Raw genomic sequence first — 25,584 nt, 5'->3', positions numbered from 1 at the left:
ATCACCTAAATATCTCATAAATTATTCCCTTTTCTCTCCATAACCACTACCATGGCTCTAATCTGACTTACCATTTGTTGCCTCTTGCCTGGTCAGCTGCTGTGGCATCCTGACTGGTCCTGCAACATTCATTTTGTCTCCCTTCAATCTTTTTTTCTTGTTGCATCTAGAGTGATCTTCTTTCTCTCTAGTGATTTCCCCTTACTCTCAATTTAATGACCAAAATTAGATTTGAAGGCAGTTTACTCTCTTCTTTATCACATGCTGCTTATTCGTTTCCCCATGTGCTTTGCTGTTGATGTAAAAATAACTGATTTTTACTTAAAGGTGACTTACTTATATTACTTTATTCACGAACATGGTTTTTAAAAATTTCATATGTAAGCTGTTTGATAAAATATTTAAATATTTTGAGAGAAAATGGGTATTTTCTTCAAAGAAAAAATTAGCTGTTTATTTTAATACAAACCTATGTATTTTTAAGGGTTGAGGTTCAAACTTTGATCAAACTGAAGTGATCATCTGATTATTAGTCTATACCATAAACCAGTTAGGTTTTATTAGACTCATATACAAGGTTTTCAGTTTAATGATTTTATTGACAGTTTGAATTGCTAACCTTTTGTGGTTTGTCATCTAAAAATAAATATTTTAAAATGACTTGGCATTTTAATATGCTATAGGTAGTAAATTATTTTACTTGACGGCTATAAGATCTTTTAATTTAATTTACAAAGTTGATAATACTTGTTAACTGGCTCTTACAAGATTTTAATGATTTACGTAGCATAGTAAAATTTTATTCATGGTAGTAACTGATTAATTTCTAACCTTTTAAAATTCATATTTGATTTTACTTTTGTCATCTGGAGACTCATGTTTCTAAGTAAGAATTTTTGTGCCATTAATAATCCATCACGGAAATAAAAACAAATATATAATGAATTGCAAAATAGTAGTAATAATAAAAGTAATAAAAATTCTTTGTTTTATTTTTTAAAAAGGCTTTTCTTTATCTACCAGCTATACTGTGAATATTAAACATATAATTGTTCCCATATTGAGTCAAGAGTATTTACTCTTAAGCGGTCGTGATACAATTTTTTTTTGTTTTCATCACTATCTTGATTTTCTGTAAGGTGGGTCAGCTTGATTTTGTATCTGGCATTAATCAGTTTGCATGTAAATTGAGTCAGCTTTGATTTTAATATTGCTTTCTTGTGAAATATTAATGTTTTTATTAAACCTTTACTACTGCCAGGTATATTGAATGTTATGGATAGATTGTAAAATGAAAATTGGAATTAGTCTAATGCCTTGTCTTAGAGTACATGACGAATTATAGTGGTTTTCCTCTGAAGCAGAGATGATGTTACCATGGTGAGAGCTTCTGTTGCCATGACATTTGCTTGCATATTTTGATAGGTCTTCATTTGAAGAAGGGCTCTGTTTCCTGGCAGACTGGAAAAGTGTCATTCTATCTTTTCTCAAAATGTGTTATTTTTTACTGAAAAATATAATAATTTCCAAAGAACTGTGATAGTGAAGTGCCAAGAAAGAAAATACACCTTGTTTATTTTTAATTTTTTTCCTTTTTCAACTTTTAGAATGCAGCAAAATATTCTTAGCTTGCTTTGTTTTCTTCTAGTTTTCTTAATAAATAAGATATTTCACTTCCATTGAATTTTGTTGACAAAATAAACAGCTAAAGGTGAATAATTCGTAATCAGTCTCAGTTGAATATAGATAAATAATGTTATTGTACAACTAAAAGACACTGCTAATGATGATATATTGGTAGCAGAGCAAGGGGAAATAAATATAAATAAGGACTTAAAAAATGAACGAATCAGTGAATTCCAATAGGTAAATATATAATGTTCAAAATCAGTGTTTGTATAAATGATACATATTAAACACAATGAATTAAGGTTAGTTCTTTTTTATGGATAACTTAGGTTTAATGTTGAAATGTTAATGGCAGATACTTTTTAAAAATTGTGTTTTACAGTGGTATATTTTTAATTTTTAACCAGACAATACAGAAATTTTAACATGTAGTAAAAAATAATAATACATAGAAGAAAGCCTCCCTCTCACATGTCCTCCCTTCTTGTTATCTATTATTGTTAGTTTTTAATTTAACTTTTCAATTTCAGTTACACATATGTTAATACATAATAACATAAGGTAGCATGTTATTTTGCACTTTGCTTTTCAGAATTTGTTCCTCTGTATCTTTAAATGTATATTTTGTTAATGTCTAATTTTAGCATCTGGGGACATACTGGGGTCAGCAACAAGATAGGGCTTATTTTTGACATCTCCCATCTCTTATGCTTGTGACAATTCAGAATTTTAGAAAGAAGTATTTGAAAGGATGCATTCTGTCCATTTAGAATGAAAAAAAAAATTTATTTTCCTTTTGTTGAACTTCGGTGATAACTTTAGTGGCTCTTTCTGCTGGTAGACCGGTTCATTTTGTAAAAGCTGCAAACTGAAGTATTCTATAATGAGCACATATTTATACAAGCTGTTTCTTCTGCCTCAAACTGTTTTTTTCTTTCCTGTATTACTCCCATTCATCCTTTGAATGTCACATTAGGTGTTTTGCTTGTTTGGGAAAGCCAGTTCCAGCTAGGTGAGTGCGACTCTCCCCAGCTACCACAGAACTTTTGTTGATTCCAAAGCATTTCACACCATACTGTGATTTTTAGTTATTTTAAGAATTCATATTTTCCTAACTGGACTATAAGTACCATGAAAGCAAAGGCCACATTGATCTCCTTCACATTGATATTTTTGGTACCTATACCATAGTAGGTTCTCAGAGGGTGAGTATTAGGTGCTGTGTTTTGTATACATTCTGAATGTCTCACTGTACTTTCTCTTGTTTGTGCTTACACTCCTTTTTCCCTATAACTCTCTGCTTAAAAAATTTTTTTTAATGTTTATTTATTAAAAAAATTTTTTTTAACATGTATTTATTTTTGAGAGACAGAGAGAGACAGAGCATGAGCAGGGGAGGGGCAGGAGAGGGAGACACAGAATCCAACGCAGGCTTTAGGCTCTGAGCTGTGAGCACAGAGCCTGATGCGGGGCTTGAACCCACAGTGAGCTCATGACCTGAGCCGAAGTTGGACACCCAACCAAGACACCCAGGCGCCCCTAATGTTTATTTATTTTAGAGAGAGAGAGAGAGAGCACGAGCGAGTGAGTGAGCCAGAGCACGAGTGGGGGTGTGGCAGAGAGGGAGATGGAGACACAGAATCCAAGGCAGGCTCCAGGCTCTGAGCTGTCAGCACAGAGCCTGACAAGGGGCTCGAACCCACGAGCTAGCTGTGAGATCATGACCTGAGCTGAAGTCGGTCGCTTAACCGATCGAGCCACCCAGGCACCCCCCCCTATAACTCTTCTGTTTAAATTTCACTTCCTCTGGGAAGCTTCTCGATCGTTTTGATTATATGTTATATCTTCTTATTTCCTGCCGTTACAGCTCTGAATTGCACATTTCATAAAACTCACAATCTGTTTTAATTGCTTATTTGTCTGAAAACCCACATTACCTTCATTTCTCTGGCCTCTAGCAGAGGTTGACACAGACCTTCTAGTTGATCAATAGATATTTGCTAGAAAAGAAAAAGAGTGAATGCATACTCCAGACCAGTGGTTCTCAACTGGGGCCATTTCACTCACTAGATGACATATGACAGTGTCTGGAGACATTTTTCATTAGTACAACTGAAAAGGGGTGGTTGTTGGTGCTGGTATCAGTGAGCAGAGGCCAGGGATGTTGCTAAACCTTCTGTGATGCACAGGACAGCACCCCGCCCCCCGCCCCCACACCTCAAGCGAACACTTGGCTTGGACTACAGATGAAGATTCAGAGGTAACTTTTATTGTGGGTGTACTTGGAGCTTTAAAGGAGTGGATTATATGCTGTGAGTAACTGTAAAAAAGGGCAGAGAATAGATACTTGAAGAATGTATATTCAAAATTGATTCTGATGTTGAAATTTACCCCATATGACTTTAATAGACAGTTTTTTAAAACCTCTGATAAATGTTTAATGTTAATGTTTCTCTGATGGTTTTTAATGAAGCAGAATAAGCCTATGTAGTAATATATATTGATTTTTTTTTCCATTCCCTGTCTACCATGCCCTGTTGTGTGATACCTCTATCTGTGTATGTGTTTTCTTTGCTATTCTTTGCTTTCTGTCATCTCTCTTTTAAGGAGTATGTGTGTGTGTGTTTCCATGTTCAGTAATGTAACATAAAATTATAAAATTATTTTTGTTATGAAGTTTTTGAGAGCTTCTTTGCTTCCTGAGATAATTGGGACTCTTGGAGTTGTTTTAAAGCCAGATTTATTAAATCACTGTTTTATAAAGAAATTGAGTTGTTCTCTTAAACTAAAGTTTTGACAGGAGGGCAAAATTACTCCGGTTGCCTTTTTTAACTAAATTATCTGCCCTCCATCTGAGAGCACTGTGTGTTATAGCAATTCTTCATACCAATGCTAGAAGCATAGAAAAGTATTTTAGTGATATTATGTAGTATAAATTAGCAAAAAAGTGGTTAACTTAGTTGAAAAGTCACTAGGCTGCAGGTATTACTTGTATCTAGAATTTGATCATCTATCAGTAGACTGCTTTTATTTAGACTTGTGTCTACCAGAGAAAAGGAGAAACTTTGTGAGTCTGCTAGGTCTAAAAGCTAATGGAATTTTTTTACCATATGACAATAATCTTAGGTATTAAGTGGGTATTAACCTGGAGTTGTGGAATGTATTAGCTCATTCCTTCATCTAATAAACTGGGTGCTTACTATATGTCATATACATTGCTGAGTTTTAGAAATAATAAAAATGGATAAAGCACCTGCATTCTATGGAGAAACTTGACATAGCGGCACATTACATTACAGTGTATGAGGTGAGAGAGTGCAGACTGATGGAGGAGTGGAGATACTTTAGTGGGCCCAAAGAGAGGATCAGCGTGCCCTGGGAGATTTAGGCCCATGCTAAGGATAGGTCTAGATACTTGGCTTAGTAGGTTTTCACGGGTAGTATGAGCTAAATGGTTAGATGCTGAAGAAGTTTATTAGGTTCTCTGAGCTGTCTTTTCCCCACTATCCAGGCCACTTGCCAGTTGCTTTGTCCTCCTACTCATCCCCCTGCACAAAACTAGAGTAATTAGAAAACCACTGACTTAAAATTGGTTTCCTTTGGAACAGTTTTATAATCTCAACTCATGAGATCATTTAATCTACCCTTTTCAACCTTTCATCATTTGCTTTTGGACAAATGATACATTTTATTTTGTTAACGGTATGAAGATTTTTGCATTACTTCGATTTGGGAGTGTTTTAGACAAGTTGTAACCAGTCTGGTTGTCATTTTGTTTATCTGTAAAAAGAGGGAGTTCACTGCATGTTTTCAGGTCTGCTCATTTCTCTAGTATTCTTATTCAGGTCAATTAACTGGTCTTGATATTAATTGGCTATGTTAGTTTAACCCACCTTTATCCCAGTTTCCTTATTGGCTAAATTTTAAAATCACTTTAGTTCTCTGGAACTGCCCAGATATAGAAGCTAAAGCTGAAGTTTCAGAAGTCTTTGTATAACTATTTTTTTTTTCCAAAAATTGTTTCATTAGCCACAGGTTTACAACAATAGCAAGAAGAAATTAATTAGACTTATGAATAAGAGAGCAGAAATGGTAATCTGAAAATATTTTTGGGTAATTTTTCCAATCTGAATAAACCAAGAAATTGTTTCAATTCTCTAAAAATTGTACACTCAAATGACAAGTTCAGAAGCCTCATTGTGGTTGAGCTCACTGTCTTGTTAGTCTTTCTGTCTTCTCCAACTAGTATGATAACTGGGCACATACTCTAAGTACTCTGTGTTGACTGAATGACTTTTCTCCCATATAGGGTATTTATATGTCTTGATTTTGTACAATGGATATTTGCTATTTGCTTCTCCATGAAACATGGACAAATAACCAAGTCACTAAGTCTGGAGTTGTTTTACTCCTGTATCCAGTAGCAGTACCAGATAGGATTTCTTCTGTTTTCCTTAAAACTAAATGCTAGAACAACAATAAAAATAAAATTAATATAGTAAGGCCAGGGATCTTTCTTAGCTTCAGGGTGTGATCCTTGTGAAGAAGGCATTATGCCTCAGGTTTCAGTGTAGGGCCTAGATGGAATATGATAACATAACTGCTCACATTTTGCTAGTGGGAATCATAGAGTAGCATAGGGCTGCATAGTATTAGGTATCTCTGGTCTAGATACCATTTTTTAGGCAAACAATACTATTCCTGCATTTTTACAAGCAAGATAGATAAAGTCCCACTTTGAACTTTCTTAAAATCATGAAGTTAGTAGTTAATAGAGGCAAAAAGGAAATAAATGTCTTCTCTTTGCTGTTATTACTGTCCGCTTCCTTTACATTAGAGTTTCTCAACTTTGGTACCACTGACATTTTGGGCTGGATAGTTCTTTGTTGTGGGCAGCTGCCCTGCAGGTTTTAGGTTTAGAAACATCTCTGGTCTCTGCCCACTAGATGGCAGCAGCACTCCCTACCCCTCCTTAGTGTGACAACCAAAAACGCAGGCATTGCCAAATATGGAGGTGCGGAAAGTGGGGGAGAATCACCCCTAGCTGAGAACTGCAGCTTTATCCAACTAATATATCACTTATGCCTCCATTTCATTTTATCCCTGTTTTAGAGACTTCTGTTTGGCATATGGCCATCCTCTACCTCTACGCCAGGTTCTGTTCTCATTTGATAAATACTTTCCCAAACATCTTTTACTCTGTTTCTGAATTTGTATCCATTACATTTTTTCTTTAAGAGGATGATAGATATCTTGGTTTATATCGGTGATTGCATTCAGACATAATCTACCCCCAAGTTTGTACTTCACAGCTTACCTGCTAAAACCAGATTTATTTCTATAGAACTAAATATGTATCGGTTAAATATAGGTTCAATAATTATTTAAATCTAGATACATGCTGGTGAATTTAATGAAATTAAAATGCATTACTCCCTAATTAAACACTGAAAATTGTAGCTTGAAAAAAAGTTTTTGTATCCATGTTTATAGTTCAGCAAGATTCTGTATTTTAAGTTGGGTACTCATAAATATTTAATTTTAAAAGACTAAGTCCCTGTATTATATAATATCTTTGCCCTTATCATTTTGGGGATCATGAAAAAAGGATTTTTTGGTAGTGATTGATGCACCTAATCTTTCACAAATATTGCTAATCTAAGTCATTTCATAATCTGAATTATTCTATTTAAAAAGTAAACCTAAGTATACTAAGACTAATATTTTGTAATGAATTTAAAAGTTTAGCACAATAAAATGCAAATTTTTATTAAGTATTTGTTGAGCATTGTACTAGGTGTTTTGTAGGCACAGAATTAGATACGATTTTTGCTGGAGTAGAATTTACATTCTAATAAGTATTTAAATACATTTTATTCATGGAATCTATGCCATTGTAGAATTTACATTCAGTAATTGAGAACTACCATATTTTCTAAAATTTATTAATATGAATTTCATTAATTTTCCTAAAGGTGCTTTGAATTCCCAATAATATCAAGTCTAGTATTTCAAATGAGTATAAATGGTTTGGTGTGCAAGGAGATGAGGAATGACTTAAGTTTATGAATTATTGCTGTGTAAAAACAGAATTAGTACATGCTGTTTTCTCATTAGATTCAAGTTTGGCTCTTGATTTCCGGAGAGAAGAATGTGAAGGATATTTAATATTTATTATACAAATAACATTATATATTCAGATTCTTTTTAGAATTGGTCATTAGCTACCTGTTATGAAATATTTTAAAACTGTACACAATTAACCTTTCCTGCATTTAATGACTTAGATTGGTATTGGTTTCTAAGTAGTCTCATACTCATGCTCATAAATAGAGAACAGAAGTAAATGATGGTTTGTCTGACATTCTCTTGGCTGAGGTCATGAATGGGGTTGAGATGGATGCTGACTTTCCTTTCTTCCCTTGCTCTTTTTTTACCCCTCACTACCACAGTGAACCACTCTCACTAAAAGGTCGATGATATTTCTGTCAGGTATGCTTTATTAGAAAAAAAGACTAAATTTTTATCAGAGTCTTCTCATTAATGGATTGACAACTGGAAAATTCTGCAGTTTTGGCATTTAAAAAAATTATATTCAATAAGTCTAAAGAGATTTATTTGTGATCATTCTGAAAGATGTATGTTACCTAAGTGAATCTCTCAGGGCAAATAAATGGATGAAACTTCCACTGAAATATTATATATTTGATTTTATATTCATTCATGTTTAAACATAAGACTTGGGGGAAATAGCATATATTTTTAAATTTGCTACAGATAAAATATCTTTAATATCAGCTCCAATGGTTTGTCTTTGTTAGTACAACATAAGTTTTACTAAATTTGATGTTGTATGGACTTCGGTTTGAAGTTTTGTTTTTTTTTTTAACGTTTATTCATTTTTGAGAGAGAGAGAGAGAGAGAGAGAGAGAGAGAGAGCACGAGTGGGGGAGGGCAGAGAGAGAGGGAGACACAGAATCTGAAGCAGACTCCAGTCTCTGAGCTGTCAGCACAGAGCCTGATGCAGAGCTCGAACCCACGAACCATGAGATCATGACCTGAGCTGAAGTCGAATGCTTAACCAACTTAGCCACCCAGGTGCCCCTGGACTTCTGTTTGAAATAACTAATCCTTGGGGCGCCTGGGTGGCGCAGTCGGTTAAGCGTCCGACTTCAGCCAGGTCACGATCTCGCGGTCCGTGAGTTTGAGCCCCGCGTCAGGCTCTGGGCTGATGGCTCGGAGCCTGGAGCCTGTTTCCGATTCTGTGTCTCCCTCTCTCTCTGCCCCTCCCCCGTTCATGCTCTGTCTCTCTCTGTCCCCAAAAAAAAAACAAAAAACAAAAAACGTTGAAATAACTAATCCTGTGACTAGGGTTTTTGCAGTTTTTCTCAAATTTTTAAAACTGTGTTAGAATGCAGTTTGACTTTTATATTTAAGAAAAATATTTGTAATGAGAACACTTAGCAATTTTTCCATCCCAATGAATATCTTTCTCACAGTATGGCTCCACTCCCTGTAGACATACTTGCCTCTCCTTCAGTAGATCCTAATATTTTTCTACTCCTGTGTTTTACTTGTATTTACTTCATGCTATAAGTCTGCATAAATGAATATTACCCATTTGTCAAGGCTTACAATGATCATTCCTTTATAATCAGTTCTTAATTCACTTAACTAAAATATTTTCTTACTCTGTTGCCAGAATACATTTAAAACACTTATTTTTCCTGTAATCTTGTTAACTGCATGGACAGTGTTCTACAACTATTTCTACTATTTCCAAAACTTTTATATCACCCCAAACAGAAATTCTGTAACCATTAAGTGAGAGCTCACCTTTCCCCACCCCAGCTCTTGGTACCTCTAATCTACTTTCTGTTGCCATGAATTTGCCTATTGTGGATATTTCCTATAAGTGAAGTTATACAACTTTTATACTTTTGTGTCTGGCTTATTTCACTTGTAATGGTGTTTTCGAGGTTCATTCTTTTTGTAGCATGCATTAGAATTCCATTCCTTTTTATGGCTGAATAATATTCCATCAAGTATACATACCGTATTTTGTTTATCCATTCTTATAGTGATGGAACATAGGTTTTCATCTTTTGACTACTGTAAATAATGCTACATTGAACATTCACATATAAGTATCTGTTTGAGTCCCTGTTTTCAGTTTTTTAGGGCTGTGTTTTCAGTTTTTTGTTTGTTTTTGTTTGTTTGTTTTTTGGCTGTGTACCTAATAGTGGGGTGGTAAATGTGTGTTTAGCTTTTTGGGGAACTACCAAACTGTTATCTTTAGTGGCTGCATCATTTTATCTTCCTTATAGTAATGTATGTGGGTTCTAATTTCTTTTTATCCTCTCCAACACTAGTTATTTCCCCTGGTGATAGTCACCCTAGTAGGTATCTCATTGTGGTTTTGCTTTGCATTTCTTTCATGGGTAATGATAGTAAGCATCTCCTTATGGGCTTATTGGACATTTTATATGTTCTGGGTAGAAATGTCTATTCAAATTCTTTGCCAGTATTAAATTGGGTTGTCTTTGGTTATTAAGTTGTAGGAATTCTTTATATATTTTAGATATTAAATCTTTATTAGGTATATGATTTGCATATTTTCCCCATTTTGTAAGTTGTCTTTTTACTTTCTTGATAATGTCTTAGGATGCACAGAAGTTTTGTAATTTGAAGTCCAATTTACCTATTTTTTCTTTTATTGCTTGCACTTTTGGTATCATACCTAAGAATCCAAGATTATAAAAATTTATCCCTATGCTTTTGTTTAAGAGTTGTATGGTTTTAGTTGTTATGTTTAGGTCCTTGGTCCAGTTTTACTTAGTTTTTATATGGTGGGACAAAGCAGTCCAATTTCATTATATTACATGTGGAAATCTAGCTATCCCAGCATCATTTGTTGAAGAGAATATTCTCTCCCCATTGAACAGACTTTGCATTCTTCTTAAAAAAATCAGTTGGCTATTGATGTATAGGTTTATTTCTGTACTCTGAATTCTTTTCCATTGGGTCTGTATGTCTACTTTTATGCCAGTATCTCTGTTTACAAGTAGCCTTGTACCAAGCTTTGAAACTGGGATGTGTGAATCCTCCAACTTTGTTTGTTCTCTTTTCAAGATTATTTTGGCTTTTCTGGGACTCTTGTAATTCCTTACGAATTTGAGGCACAAAAGGCTGTTGGAATTTTGAAAGGGATTGCATTAAATCTGTAGATTGCTTTGGTAGTATTGACATCTTAGCAATAGTAAGCCTTCCTACATTGGTATTCTGAGGCCAATTCCAGTGTGTATGTGGGGGTTCCCCACATCAATAAGCAATTCTAGGACACCAGCTGGGTGTACAACAGTTCAGCTCAAATTTGACACCTGGTGGTAGTGTCAAATTCCACAGATTGAGGGCTGTGTCCTACAACACTGCTGCCTCCTCAACCCACCTTCAGATGCCAGTTGCAAGCCCAGGTTATCACCTGTACTTCTGACCAGCTAGCTATAAATCAGAGGTTTCCATGACCCCCCCCTCAGGTTTGATTAATTTGCTGGATGGAATCAGTGCATAGACAAGGACTGGGGAAGGGGCACAGCGTTTTCATGCCATTTCCAGGCTTGCCACTCTTCCCGAGTCTTCACATGGTCACCAGTCTGGAAGCTCTCCAAACCCTCTTTTTTTAGTTTTCTTAAGGAAGCCTCATTAGCTAGGACCAACTGATTAAATCAGTGGCCATTGGTGATTGAATCTTACCTCTAGCCCTTCTTTCCTCCTCAGAAGTTGGGGGAGTGGCACTGAAAATTCCTACCCCCTAATCACTTGGTTGGCTGCTCTGGCAACCAGCCTTCAATGTTAAGTGCTTTCCAAAATCTACTTCAATTGACAGGACAAAAGACCTCTATTGCTCGCCTTGTTTAGGGAATTCCAAGGGTTTTAGGAGTTTTGTACTGGAAATGGGACAAAGACCAAATGTTTATTTCTTACGGCAGATCACAATATCATACTATCTATGAATATGGAATGTTTTCCCATTTTTAGTTCTTTAACTTTTTCAGTAATGTTTTGGTTTTCAGTGTACGATCATTCACTTTCTTGGTTAAATTTATTCCTAGGTATTTTGTTCTTTTAGATGTTACTGTAAATGGAATTGCTTTCCTTTTCTGATTGTTTGTTATAGAAACACATCTGATTTTTTGTATTGATAATTCCACCAAAATATTAAATTATTAGGAATGAATTTAACAAAAATTGTGTTATGATTTATATACTGAAAATCAGAAAACATTGCTGAAAAAAATTTTGGAAGACCTAAATAATCAGATTTGCAATGTTCATGAATTGGAAATTTCAGTGTTGTTCAAATGTCATATCTCCCCATATTGACCTTTTGATTCAGTGCAATATTAATTAAAATCCCAGTAGACTTATTTTTCATAGGAATTGACAGGCTGATTTTAAAATTTATGTGGAAAAAATTTTTTAATGTTTATTTGTTTTTGAGCGAGAGATAGGGCATGAGCGGGGGAAGGACAGAGAGAGAGGGAGACACAGAATCCAAAGCAGGCTCCAGGCTCTGAGCTGTCAGCACAGAGCCTGATGCAGGGCTCAGACCCACGAACTGCAACATCATGACCTGAGCCGAAGTCGGACACTTAACTGAGCCACCCAGGTGCCCCAAATTTATGTGGAAATATAAATAAAACATTAGCTAAGAGAGTTTGGAAAAAGATCAAAGTTTAAGGACTTACACAACTAGATTTCAAAATTATTATAAAGTCACAGTAGTTGAGACAGTGTGCTGTTAGTGGGAGGAAAGTCATATTATTCAGTGTAACAGATTAGTGAGACTAGACATATATCTGTAGCTGTAAGTGGTTAATTTTTGACAAGGGTGCCAAGGCAACTCAGGGAGGAAAGATAATCTTTTCAACAAATGGCCCTGTATTGATTTGACATCCATATGCCAATGAACCTAGTCCCTTACTTCATACTATATAAATAAATTAACCTCAGATGGGTCTTATACCCCCAAATAACAGCTAAAATGGTAAAATTTTCTAAGAAAATTGTAGCAATCTTAGGATGTGCAAAGATTCCTTAAAGAGGGCACAAAAGGCAGCACAAATTATGAAATTTTTAAGTTGATTGAATCCATGCGTTAAAATTCACTGGTTAACTTTATTCATTGTAAATTATGCCACAGTAAAGCTGAACAAGAAAAAAAACAGTTTTTGTTTTTGTTTTTTTAAACTATCAAACTTCCTATCCAGTTTTAGAAGGATTGGAGAGAATAACAGGTTTCATTCTTTTTATGGACTTTCACAAATAAGGGTCTGCATACTTTGGCAGGAAAAGGAGAAAGGTTGTCACTAAGAAGGTCAGTAACTAGCTTCGCTCATCAGTTAAGATAAAACTTACATTTAGAAAAGAAGTAGTGGTTTTGCTTAATAAGAAGTAATTGAAAGGGATTAAGAGTCACAAACTTCCAATTATAAAATAAATAAGTAATGAGGATGAAATGTACAACATAGGGAACATAGGCAATAATATTGTAATAACTTTGTGTGGCAACAGATGATGATGGCACATGTGATGGCAACAGATGATGAATACACTTACTGTGGTGAGTAGTGTGTAATGTGTAGAATTGTCAGACTTCTATGTTGTACACCTGCAATTAATATAACATTGTATATCAGCTGTATTGCAGTTTAAGAAAATACAAAGCATACTATAAAAAGTAGTTGATATGTTTATTTTTTAGCTTGTTATTAATCACTGTCATTTAATTCACTTTAGAAATATAAACCTGGTCGATGTGATGATATTTTGAAATGGAAGCCTCCTAGTTTGAATTCTGTGGATTTTCGCCTAAAGATAACAAGAATGGGAGGAGAAGGGTAAGTACGCACTTCCCACCATTTTTACATGAAATAATACTGTTTGTATAAGGCTTCACTGTTTACTGGATATTTTACATATACTTTACCCTCCCTCTGCAAAAGTGAAATACTTCATTTTACAATGTATGTATAATACCTCTACATCTGATTTTCAGCTATTAGAGCTAGTAATGTTTTGTAGCATCCATTAAACTTTACTAATTTTGGTCTTTAAAAGTACAGATATTTCTCATATAAAAAATGAACTTTGTTAAGTTGTAAAAGTGAAAATAGATTTCACTTAAGTAATCCTGTCAAGTGAATTATAAAAGTAAGATATGATCATTGTTATTATAACTAAATGTTTTGAGGTAAGCCCTTTTTACTTTGAAAGAAACTACTTCATGCTTGCGTTTACATAGCAAACATTTATCCATAGTTTATTAGGGTCAGGTTTTACTTGTTGATTTTCATTAAGATTTTTCATAATGTTCATTAGGTGTTTTTTTCATTTACTGGTTAATCTTCCTTATATGACTTTATTGGTTGCTATTTTAGAATTCCTTGTTTCATTTCACCTTGTTCCACAAATTTTTATGATGTTAAATAAATATATAACAACAAAGTAAGTAATGTTTGATCAAGGAAATCATAAAGTAAATAACAGTGACAAAAGGATGAAAAGGTTACCAGTACATGCTATGGAATCCTTTTTGCTTGCCAAAGGTAAACTACAGATTTGTTTTTTGTAGCTAATGGAACAAAGGATCAGTTATATGAATCCAGACTCCAGAAGATAAAGTTTCTTAAGAGACTGTGCATTTTTATTTATTTACTATTATTAATTTATTTTAAAGAAATGTGGTTAGTCCCACCTTTCTTTCTTTCTTTCTTTCTTTCTTTCTTTCTTTCTTTCTTTCTTTTTCTTTCTTTCTTTGAAAATATAATTTATTGTCAAATTGGCTAACATACAGTGTGTAAAGTGTGCTCTTGGTATTTTTTTAAATGTTTATTTATTTTTGAGAGAGAGAGAGAGAGAGAGAGACAGAGTGTGAGCAGGGGAGGGGCAGAGAGAGAGGGAGACACAGAGTCCAAAGCAGGCTCCAGGCTCTGAGCTGTCAGCACAGATCCTGACGCAGGTCTCAAACTCACAAACTGTGAGATTATGACCTGAGCTGAAGTCGGACACTTAACTGACTGAGCCACCCAGGTGCCGCAAGACTGTGCATTTTTAGATGAAGGATACTGTGCAGTGCGGTGAATCCTAAGTAAAAAAAGGGAGTGTAATAAATGATATGAGTGTCAATTTTCATAAAATAAGGGTATTTAATATTTTACATCCTTAAATAAGAGTTTGTGACTTAGTATATAGTATAGTTTAGTTAGAACAATTATCTGGGGCCCCAAATACTGTTTCTTGGAAGTATTTCACTCTGTATTGGTCTGAGTTTATCCAAGGACAGATGGGTTTTTAACTATTTATAGGATGGTATGGAATATATGTATTTATAGGACTATATATAGGACTGTATGGAATATATATATAATCAAAGAGTAGATAAAAGAAATAACATGGCAACCCAGAATATCTGTACACCAGATTCTTTGTGAGAAAGGATAACCTTGAGTTTACTTCTTATCAGTACTTACCTAAACATTATTTCTCTTATTTAATCCTTGGGAAACAATATTAATATCAATACCAATTAATGTTAATCATTAACATTTTGTTTTTGTTGTTAATCAACATTATAAAAATGCTTTATATTAATATGCTATTAATTATTAATATTGATAATTAAATCTTATCAATCAATTTTTTGAAATTGCCCCAAACTATATGTATAAAATCTTTGGATAAGTATTGATAAGTATTAAATTCAAGATCATTCTTCCTGACAAAGTATCTGGTGTACAGATATTCTGAGTTGCCAGTAAATTCTGGAACCTGTACGTCGATAGTCCTGCAAGCCAAGTGTAGGCCTGATATGTTTTTCGGAAATGCCTTTTGGAAGACTGCTTCACTTCTAGCAGTGGAAGCTGAGGGATTGATTCTGATAGGCTGCCTGCATCGTTTTTTCCCATAAAAGACATAGATGAATATGGTTCTCGTGAAATAGGAGTACAAAGGTAAAATAAAAAATTTTAAATTGCTTTATTACTTAATTTTCTATTTTGTCTAATACTATATTTATAATACAGAGTTAAGGAGTATAAACCCTTGTGTGTGTTTTATTGATGTTTTGTTGAGTTTTGAAAAATTATTTTGTTTTGCTTTTTATGGGTCATAATTGTTAGCACTTAAAAAGCTACATGAGGCTATATATAGAATGTCCATTTTCTAAGTAGCAAGGAAACAACTGTTTCCTTGCAGTTGTCCACTGCATTTGAATACAGCACAATGGAATTCAGTTTAGTAGTTTGTCATCCCAGTTTTGCTTTGTTCTTAGTATTTTTTAATGTACATTTTGTTCTTTTAAAATTTTAGCTATTTTTCAATGTCTTCTTACTGAAAAAGAAAAGGATTTACTTTTGATCCTAGTGCATCTTTTTTTTTTTTTTTAACGTTTTTTATTTTTGAGACAGAGAGAGACAGAGCATGAATGGGGGAGGGTCAGAGAGAGAGGGAGACACAGAATCTGAAACAGGCTCCAGGCTCTGAGCTGTCAGCACAGAGCCTGTTGTGGGGCTCGAACTCATGGACGGCGAGATCATGACCTGAGCCAAAGTCAGACACTTAACTGACTGAGCCATTCAGGCACCCCGATCCTAGTGCATTTTTAAAACATCAAAATGTCAGCATTGAAGGTGATTTTATGATGGGAATATGGAAGTTACATTGGTGTAGGTACATAATTTATTTATAAAACATGGGTGTCAGTTTTCAAATAGAGTATTTAATATGAAATAACGGTGTGATAACTATTACATAAAACATGTAATATTCAGTTAGCCAGAGTAATATGGGTTTTTAACATAAAGAATGTTATGTGTTAGAGCAGTTTCCACTAAATAAATGAGCTTGTATCTAATGCTTATGTTAGATGCAGTATGTTAGAGAGCGTTTTAAGAAATCTGCCTGTAATAGTTTGAAAGGAGAATAGCTATGTCTCTAAATTGTAAGAATCATAGCATGTGACCAATGAAGTGACACTAAGATATTAAAATACCATCAGACAAGCTCATTTCTTTTCTTGATTGTACTTGTAAGTATTTTTAAATCTAAAAGCTCATCTAATCTAAAGCATAGAATGGAGTAGAATGTCTTAAAAGATAGAATACAAGTACCAATCCTTGAAAATGTCTCCAGCTGCTGTAATAAAGTGGGTATAGTATAGATTCTTATGAGATTGAAATTTAATACAAATAGAAAAATGCATTATGTTGAATGCCCTGTTAATGGCAATTAAAACCTAAAATTTGCTTTTTATTTAACTCCTTTTAGTATCATTTCTGAAAATTTGGGGTGTATTAACTTTGATTTATCATGACCTAAATAATTTCTCTATATCTCAGTTATTTACATTGTGTTGAACTTTATAGGCACACTATATAGATTTTCATCTGAGAGCTATATGTTATTTAAAAAATATTGTGGGTTTATATTAATTTATCTGCAACCAAAAACCGTGGTCATTGTGTGAAAAGCTAGGATTACGAAGGTAGTCTATATTCTGGAAACTGCTAACTCTTGAGTACAGTCTCCATGACTTATAGTGAGTGGGGTAAGCTTATTATTTGTATAGCCTTGTAGTTTAGAGCACATATTCTAGAGTTAGACTGCCTGGGTTTAAATATCCTTATTAGCTGTGTGACCTTGAGCACACTCCTTTTTTCTGTACCTCATATTCCTCATTCATATAATAGAAATTGGAGTCATGAGATTTACAGGGATTAAATGAACTAATATATGTAAAATATTTTAGAACAGATGGCACCTGATAAGCATTTAAGTGTTTGTTGTTATTTTAATTAAAATTGATTTAAAAGTGCATATTTCCTTTCTTCAAAGTTTTTATTTATTTTGAGAGAGAGAGAGAATGTGAGTGAGAGTGTGGAGGAGCAGGGAGAGAGGGAATCCCAAGCAGGCTCTGTGCTCTCAGTGGGGAGCCCAATGCAGGAGGGCTCAGGGCTCAGTCCCACAGACCGGGAAATCATGACCTGAGCCGAAATCAACAGTCGGACACTTAACCGACTGAGCCACCCAGGCGCCCCTATGTGGCTCATGGTGACTTGAATATAATAAACACTCAAGAAATATCAAATGGTGAATTGTACATATAAACATAAAAATACAAAAAGGTGTGTGTATAAGAATTATATTGAGTTATCACCTATAATAGGAAGATTGGAAATATTCAGTTTTTTTTTATTGTATAAATCTTTTGAGAGATCTACATCTATATCTTCATATGTGTTTCTAAGAAAGTTGCTAATAACCTTCTAAATAGTGTCTTTTATAAATTGGTCCAGACTGTTGAGATATAAGATTTTCTTAAAGGTTTGAAACTGAACTCAGACCTACCATCCAACTTTGTTGTTTGATTTTATATTCACATATAGTTATGTGATGTTAATAGATATATCAATTTGGGTATAGTCAAAAACAAAAACAGCAAATATTTTAACAGAATTGATTTAATATGAAGAATTGTAATCAGTTATTAAAGAACTGAAAAGGCAAAAATATGTTGAAGAGCTAGTAACTGCAGGAAGCACTTACCATGCAAAGGGGAACAAATGAATGGAGGTGAATTATTAAAACTGAAAAGCTTAGAGGCACCTGGGTGGCTCGGTAAGTTGAGCATCTGATTCTTGATTTTGGCTTCGTTCATGGTCCTCAGGTAGTGAGATTGAGCCCTGCATTGGGCTCCACACTGAACCTGGAACCTGCTTGCGATTCATATTTTCTCTCTCTCTCTCTCTCTCTCTCTCACTCTCTCTGCCCCCGTGCCCCTCTCCTCTGCTTTCTCTTTCTAAAAATAAAAAATGAAATATTTAAAAAAAACTGAAAAGCTTGGAGAAGGCCCTGGAGAGCTTATAAGAAGGTCACTGCCAGCTGCTGGTGGTGTTGCCTCAAGATCTTGGAGGATATATCTTATGGCTCTAAATTTTGACATCTGAAGACGTGTACAGTACTGGCTAGCAGGTGCTGAGTTTTCAGAGGAGGCCCAGTGCAGTTGATCTGAGGACTGCGGTAGAAACTTCAGGGGAGTCAACTGGGTACTACTGGGATCAGTTGTCACCCCAGGTTAGAGAACTTTTGCTGCAAACAGGAGCGAATAGGTCCCTTCTTTCTTCTTTAGTCTTTTACCCCCTGCCCCCAAGAATTATACAACAAACTGGAGCAAAGAGAATGAGTTTGAAGTGAAGTGACGATAGCTTAATATTACCTCAGTCCACTTCTTTAGTTACTTATCATCCATTCACTTCTACACATGCTTGAATTTCCATAAAACAGCAAAAATGGTATTCTTTCACTTGAGGTGCATATATTCTTACTGTCCCTTCGAAGTACAGGGACACAAATTCCCAGTTAATCATTTACCCATTTCTAGGAGACAGTCATGCTGTCTATCACTGGGCGATGTTAATCACTCCTCAGATTCAGTCATGATTCCATACAAATACTATTGCTTAATGACTGAATTGTAAAGTTAGTCGGCATCGGCAGTCTTGACACCGGTCATAAGACCATAGCTGAAGCTTTCTTTTTCCTTTGTCCATTTCATTTTTCCTTTGTTCTGAGATGATCTAGGCTAAAACATAAAAATGTGGTGAGGTGACACAAAACCTTTATTCCTGGTAGGTCTGGTCCTCAGTGGTCTTACCTTTTTTTGTTGTTTATGCAATTTTCCATTAACTTTTACTGTTGGACAGGGAGCACCCCAGAGAATACCCTAGGTTCCAGACATAGCCCTTCCTAATGGTTTCTGTAGCAACAATCTGGCTTGTCTTTGGTAATAGAATCAGTCACATCAGCTAGCAGAGTAATCCATCTCTCTCTGTCTGTCTCTCTTTTTGCTTGTTGGTTCAGATAACATGAGAAGCACAAAATGGTCAAATAGCAGTTTCAGTTTCTAATTCAGTGGGGTATTCTTGTGTCCCTTGATACAGAAGCACTCTTATTTGCAAACCAGAATTTCTACATTAAAGTTGCTGGGATGGAAAACAAAAATTCTGTGAGTAGATAATTAGGAATCATATTGAGATAAGGATGGTCTTTGACTCCTGTCTTTTGGCTAAAGGAGAAATGACACCATATATTTGGTCACAGATTTAAAGTCCGAGCCCACAACCATCCTTTTAAAATGTGGTCTCCTAACTGGTGTTGTAATTGAATTTTCAGTTGACCATTATACTGTTCTGTTAAGCCAGCTGCTTCTAGGTGGGAGGTGAGGCCAGTGAATTTCAAGGCGTTGAGCCCATTGCCCCAATTGTTTTTGAAGTAAGTTTTATGGAAACTCATGTTTTAAATTAAAAAAAAAATTAATGTTTGTTTATTTTCGAGAGGGGGGGTGGGCAGAGCATGAGCACGGGAGGGGCAGAGAGAGGAGACTGGAATTGGAAGCAGGCTCCAGGTTCAGAGCTATCAGCACAGAGCCCAACACAGAGCTTGAAATCACAAACCATGAAATCATGACCTGAGCCGAAGTCAGATGCTCAGCTGAGCCACCCAGGTGCCCCTATGGCAACTCATGTTAATGAGTAAGACATTCAATAGGTCCATAAAAGGTGATGTTAGTAGAAGTGTTAAAGAGAAAAAAAATGTTATCTAGAATATTTATGTGATCTAGTAAGGATAAACTGCTTCTCTCTCCATGATAGAAGTCAGTGTAATCAACCTACCAAAAGACTTACAATATGCTGTCATTCTAGTGATCATAGTGATCCTTGCTCTGTGGGTCAGTGGCTGATTAGTTTTCCTGGGGGATGATGCCATATCAAGGGACTCATTCATTGTGGTCTCAAGTGTTGGCAGGTTGAACACTTGGTGGTAGCTGTGGCCAGATGATCTGTGTTGAGGAAAGAGCCCAGGCATAGCCTTTGCCTCTTCCACTGTTGCCATTTTCACAAGGACTCCTTGAGTAAACTCTGGGATGGCTGGGGAAATAAAAGAATTGACATTCAGAATGAGTCATTTTGGCCACCTGATTATTGAAAGCCTCCTTTGTAATGAATAACTGTTTCTTCATAATCCATGCCTATTCTGAGTGTTCCCTTTACGTACCTTTCCCACCTTCCCCATACCTTCATTGTCACTAATCTTCCAATCCTGTTTCTTCCATATCCTCGACCAGTTTTCTGAACTATCGGCAGTCAGTGTAAATTTATGCTTCTGGCCATCATCTCTCAGTCCAGGCTGTATGTTTCAAAGCTCGGCCCATTGGTAGAATTTCCCATCACTGATGTCTTCAGGCTGTTGTCATGCAGCAGTCCATTTCCCTTTTTTTCTAGGACATCATGGAACTTTAAACTATTTCTGAGTTTTTTCCTTCCCCCATCTGGTAATAAGAAATTCCCCCTTGATATTAGGTGTGGATTGAAGAGAAGAAAGCGGTTGCCTAAGTAAAGAAACCATACCTCTACCTATATTTTCTTGACTTATTCAAGCCCAGTATCTTATGTGGCATTTCTACTTAATGAATAGTATGTTCCTATTGTTCTGACACTTTATGGCTTAGTGGGTCAAATAGTGCCCATTTCATCATGGGCAACTTAAGTCATCATATGGTTACGTGTTTCAGTCTCTTTCAAAGTCCAATAGCAAGCTAGGATCTGTTTCTTAAAAGATTGATGATCTTTAGGAAATGGCATGTTTTTGCTCTAATACCCTGAAGACTGGTATGATTCTCTTATTGGGCCTTGCCCAAAGCTCTAGACAATGGATATGGTGGGCTATAAGGTTCAAGTAGCAAAATGGCTTATACTATAGCTTGGATTTGTTACAGAGCTTTCTCTTTCTCTGATCCCAACTTATAAATGCTTTTCAAGCATTGTGTCCCCGCTCCCCCAACCCCCTTTTAGTAGTAAATAGTGCACATGTAGTAACTTGTCTTTACCTTGGAGAGGCTATCTGACAGCTCTTAGGCCATTGGACTGCTTAAAATCTTACTTCAGTAATGGACTCCTTAATTTTGTGGATTTGCTCTCTCATCTTTTGTCTCACATATATGTATTACTAAGGGATCTAAAGAAATTTTTGCTTCTTCCTCATTTTTAATAAGTGTAAGTCCAGAATCATCAGTATTGTGGATAAATGTTTTATTCTATGTAATGTTAGAATGATCACCATCTGTGGAAAAAATAAAGATAATAAAAGTGGTGGTAAGGATATAGAGATATTGGAACCCTCAAGCATTGATATTGAGTTTGTAAATTGGTGCAGCCACTCTGGCAGTTCCTTAGAATGTTAAAGATAGACTTACCATATGACTGAGCAGTTTTACTCCCAGGTATATATACAAGAGAAATGAAAACCTGTGTCCACAAAAAATTGGTCCATGAATCTTCTTCGCAATATTATTCATAATAGCCAAAAAGTGGAAATAATCCAAATATCAGTCAACTAAAAAATGGATAAATGTTCAAACAAAATAGCTCTTCTATTCACCAGACTTAGTATAGTAGATCCTCTTAAGCAAAGAGGCTCTGGAAGGTTACCACTTAGATTTTAATTTCAGCTCTGCCACTCTTAGGTTAAATCTTTGTGTTACTTGTGTTTCTATAACTGTATAATGTAGATAATAGAAGTGCCTATCCCTTGTGGAAAGTGAATGAGATAATACATACAAACATTTAGTCCACTGCATGTCACATAATACAAACTATATTAAACTATTAAGAAAAAATGACCACTGTCTCTATGAAGTATACTATAGCAAAAAGCAGGAGAGTTGATGGCCATAAATTATATTGTTGGCCATGCCAAGGCAAGTATCTTCTGATAGTACCTCAGTTAATATAGAGACATATTTGCCAACTTGTAGTTATATGTAAGATTTCAGATTGTGTTGATTTGCTTCATTAAAGATAGCACATCTGGAACAGCAGCAGCATTTGCTGTCACAATCTGATTAAATGTATGGTAATTTGTAATCATTCTTCATGATTATCCACCTTCTGTATAGGCTAAACATCTAAATTAAATGGATATATGATTGATATTTATCACTCCAGTATCTTTTTAAGTCTTTGATGGTGGCACTAATCTCTGTACCTGTCTTGGGGATATGGCTGCATTATTGCTTTTGCTTTCTATCCTTGGTAGGGAGAGCAAGTTCGAGGGGCTTTCAGTGGCTTTTCCTAGTATAATAAGGCTAACGCCCTGGGTCAGAGAGCAAAGGTGGAAATTCTTCCAGTTATACTTTCAGGAACTGGAAAATAACCACAGGTTATATCTGTGGACACACTGCCCCATTTAGATTTAAACTTGAGCCAGAAACCCATTTATCACCTGATCACCCACCCTAAGCTCTCTTTGACAGGTCTTGCTGGCATTTTGCATCCCTGGTAATTAATGTCTGTTTAAAGGGAGTGTCCGGTAATCCCTGACTGGTTCAAGTATTTCTTTTTTCCAGTGCATAATCACCCTAGCAAGCGCTGCCAGTGTTCTGAAGAATAATTAGAGGAAGATTTACAGCAAGGGCCAGCACATATTTTTTTAATAAAAGGCTAGATAGTAAATATTTTTGGGTTCGCAGGCTATATAGTCTTTATCACAGCTCCTTAACTCTGCCATTGTAGTGCAAAAGCAGTCACAAAGTATGTAAATGAATGAGTGTGGCTGTGTCCTAATAAAACTTTATTTACAAAAACAGGTGTCAGGCTAGATAGGCCTACAGGTTTTTGTTTGCCAGTGAAGGTTTATACTCTGTACATGAGGTAGTGTTGCTAGGTCTTTCTGCAAGGGTCTTGACCTCTGCCTTCTATTAAGGGGCTCAGGTCTTAACCTGCTCAGGTCTGTGCATTTCAATTTGAGAAATGCTGACACAATGAAATCAGTAGAATCAACTACATGATTCCACTTTACCTCCTATTGAAAATGTATGAAGGGGCGCGTGGGTGGCTCAATCAGTTAAGCATCCAGCTCTTGATTTCGGCTCAGGTCATGATCTCACAGTTTGTGAGTTTGAGCCCCACGTGGGGCTCTGTGCTGACCTCTCAGAGCCTGCTTCAGATTCTCTGTCTCCTTTGCTCTCTGCCTCTTCTGCACTTGCTCTCTCTTGAAAATAAATATTAAAAAAAAACAAAAAAAAAATGTATGAAAATGTCCTCTTACTCTGCTGACTAGAGGGTTTTTTTTTTTTTCCTTCTGCTCAAGTTTATTTAAGAAATAGAATGATTAATTTTATTCCTCATGCTTGTTTGACCTAGTGTTTTTATTTTTAAGAAGGAAATAATAGTGGTAAAATATTCAAAATGTTGAAAAAAATGTTCTTGTATAAGAAAGGATTAAGTCAGCAAGAATATAGCTAATAAATTATATGGGGAAAAAGTTATTTCTTTGCTGAACTGAGCCTTTTTCTCTCTTGTTTTTTCCTCTTCTGCCTCTATTTTGTAATGAAATGCTTCACTCTTAACTTGCATCATTAAAAATTATTTTAAATAAGTGATATTAGAGATAAAAACACTACTGTAGCCAATGTTATTGCATGGTATGCTTAATGATTAAGCTATTTGGCATAGTTGGTCAATGACTATTTTCATCTTTTAGCAAATGGTCCATAATAATGCTTTAGTTATCTTATTTGAAATAGTCTCATCGCCTAAACGTTTTTTAAGACAGATGCTTCCTTAGATTTTAGTCCTTTAGGTGGTTTTTGTGTCAAATTCTTTTCTTTTTTTAATTTAAATTTTAGTTAGCATACAGTGCAATATTGGTTTTAGGAGTAGAAATCAGTGATTCATCACTTATATACAGCACCCAGTGCTCATCACAAGTGCCCTCCTTAATGCCCATCACCCATGTAGCCCATCTCAAATTCTTGGTTATGTTTTATTTCCACTGTGGGCTAGGAGAAGAAAGGAGGAGCTTCAGCTGGCTTTTCATTTCCTCTGCCTGGCTATCTGTATTAGGTATTACTAATTCCTGTGAACTTCTTTGTTTCATCCTCCCTACTTCTTGCAGAAAATCTTTCTCAGTCCATCTACCAAGAATAAATATCATAGTCAAAGTGCCTGTGAGTAACTATTAGGAGAATAGGAGCATGTGGTTTCAGAACATCTGTGTGTGACCTCACTGGAGTCAAATTATTTCCTTTCACTTATTAATTTAAATGAGAAACTGGGATCATCTTTGTTTCATCATTTGGTTCCTTGGAGTTTAACTTTTATATTTATTCACTTTAAAATGATTCTTTATGATGAGAACCTTTTTGCTGTGTCTTTTGCTCTAATCTCAGGTATGTATTCCTTAATTGAAATTTCTCTAAGTTAGCTTTTACATTACAAGAAGCTTGTCACTTGGTAGATATCTCTGGGGAATATTGTATGAATTAAGTACAGTTAAATTCCTCCTTTGAATCACATTCTGGGTGGGGGAGAATTTAAATAACTTATGAACACCGTATTTGACTTATAGACCCTCTGGAAGAGTGAGATGGAGAGAACTGTAAACAAATTTTAAATTCTTTTTTAGTAGATTTGGTTTTTGCAGTGTAGAAACATAAAACTGTTTTATGGGATTGAACAAATGAGTACTGATTTTAGGAGACAGTGTTCTCATTGAGGAATGAGGAAGACACAAATATGGAATAGAAGACAGTGAAGAATCCTATGGAGTGGATTAGAATTTTTAAAATAATTGAATATGTATATATGTGCACACATATATACAAATATATAAGCATATATAAGTATACATATTTATATAAATACTTTTCCTAGCTCTGCACTGACAGAACCTGCAAGCAGACACCTCAGTTACAATGAGTGTATCTACCACCAAGATGCTGCTTTCTAATACCATTTCCCACTCAAAAGAACCAGACATCCTCAAAGAAATGGCTTATTCTAGGGCTAGGGAGGGAAGCAAAAGGGTGAACCTAGAACATCTTCTTATGCCAGAAAG

The 25,584-nt window shown here is 35.3% G+C and overlaps 1 protein-coding gene across 1 annotated transcript in view; it reads left to right on the top strand.

Annotated features, from left to right (window-relative positions):
• RNGTT (RNA guanylyltransferase and 5'-phosphatase) overlaps positions 1 to 25,584 on the top strand; it is a 326,083-nt gene that overhangs the window by 162,768 nt on the left and 137,731 nt on the right. Inside the window, exon 13 of the mRNA XM_043591917.1 lies at positions 13,429 to 13,529. Within this exon, the coding sequence (XP_043447852.1) occupies positions 13,429 to 13,529 (101 nt within the window). The remainder of the gene's footprint in view (positions 1 to 13,428; positions 13,530 to 25,584) is intronic.

This window comes from Prionailurus bengalensis, chromosome B2, assembly GCF_016509475.1.
Source record: "Prionailurus bengalensis isolate Pbe53 chromosome B2, Fcat_Pben_1.1_paternal_pri, whole genome shotgun sequence".
In the NCBI taxonomy this organism is placed as follows: domain Eukaryota; kingdom Metazoa; phylum Chordata; class Mammalia; order Carnivora; family Felidae; genus Prionailurus; species Prionailurus bengalensis.
Note: the sequence above shows the minus strand (reverse complement) of the source record. Positions and strands in the feature narration are given on the sequence as shown.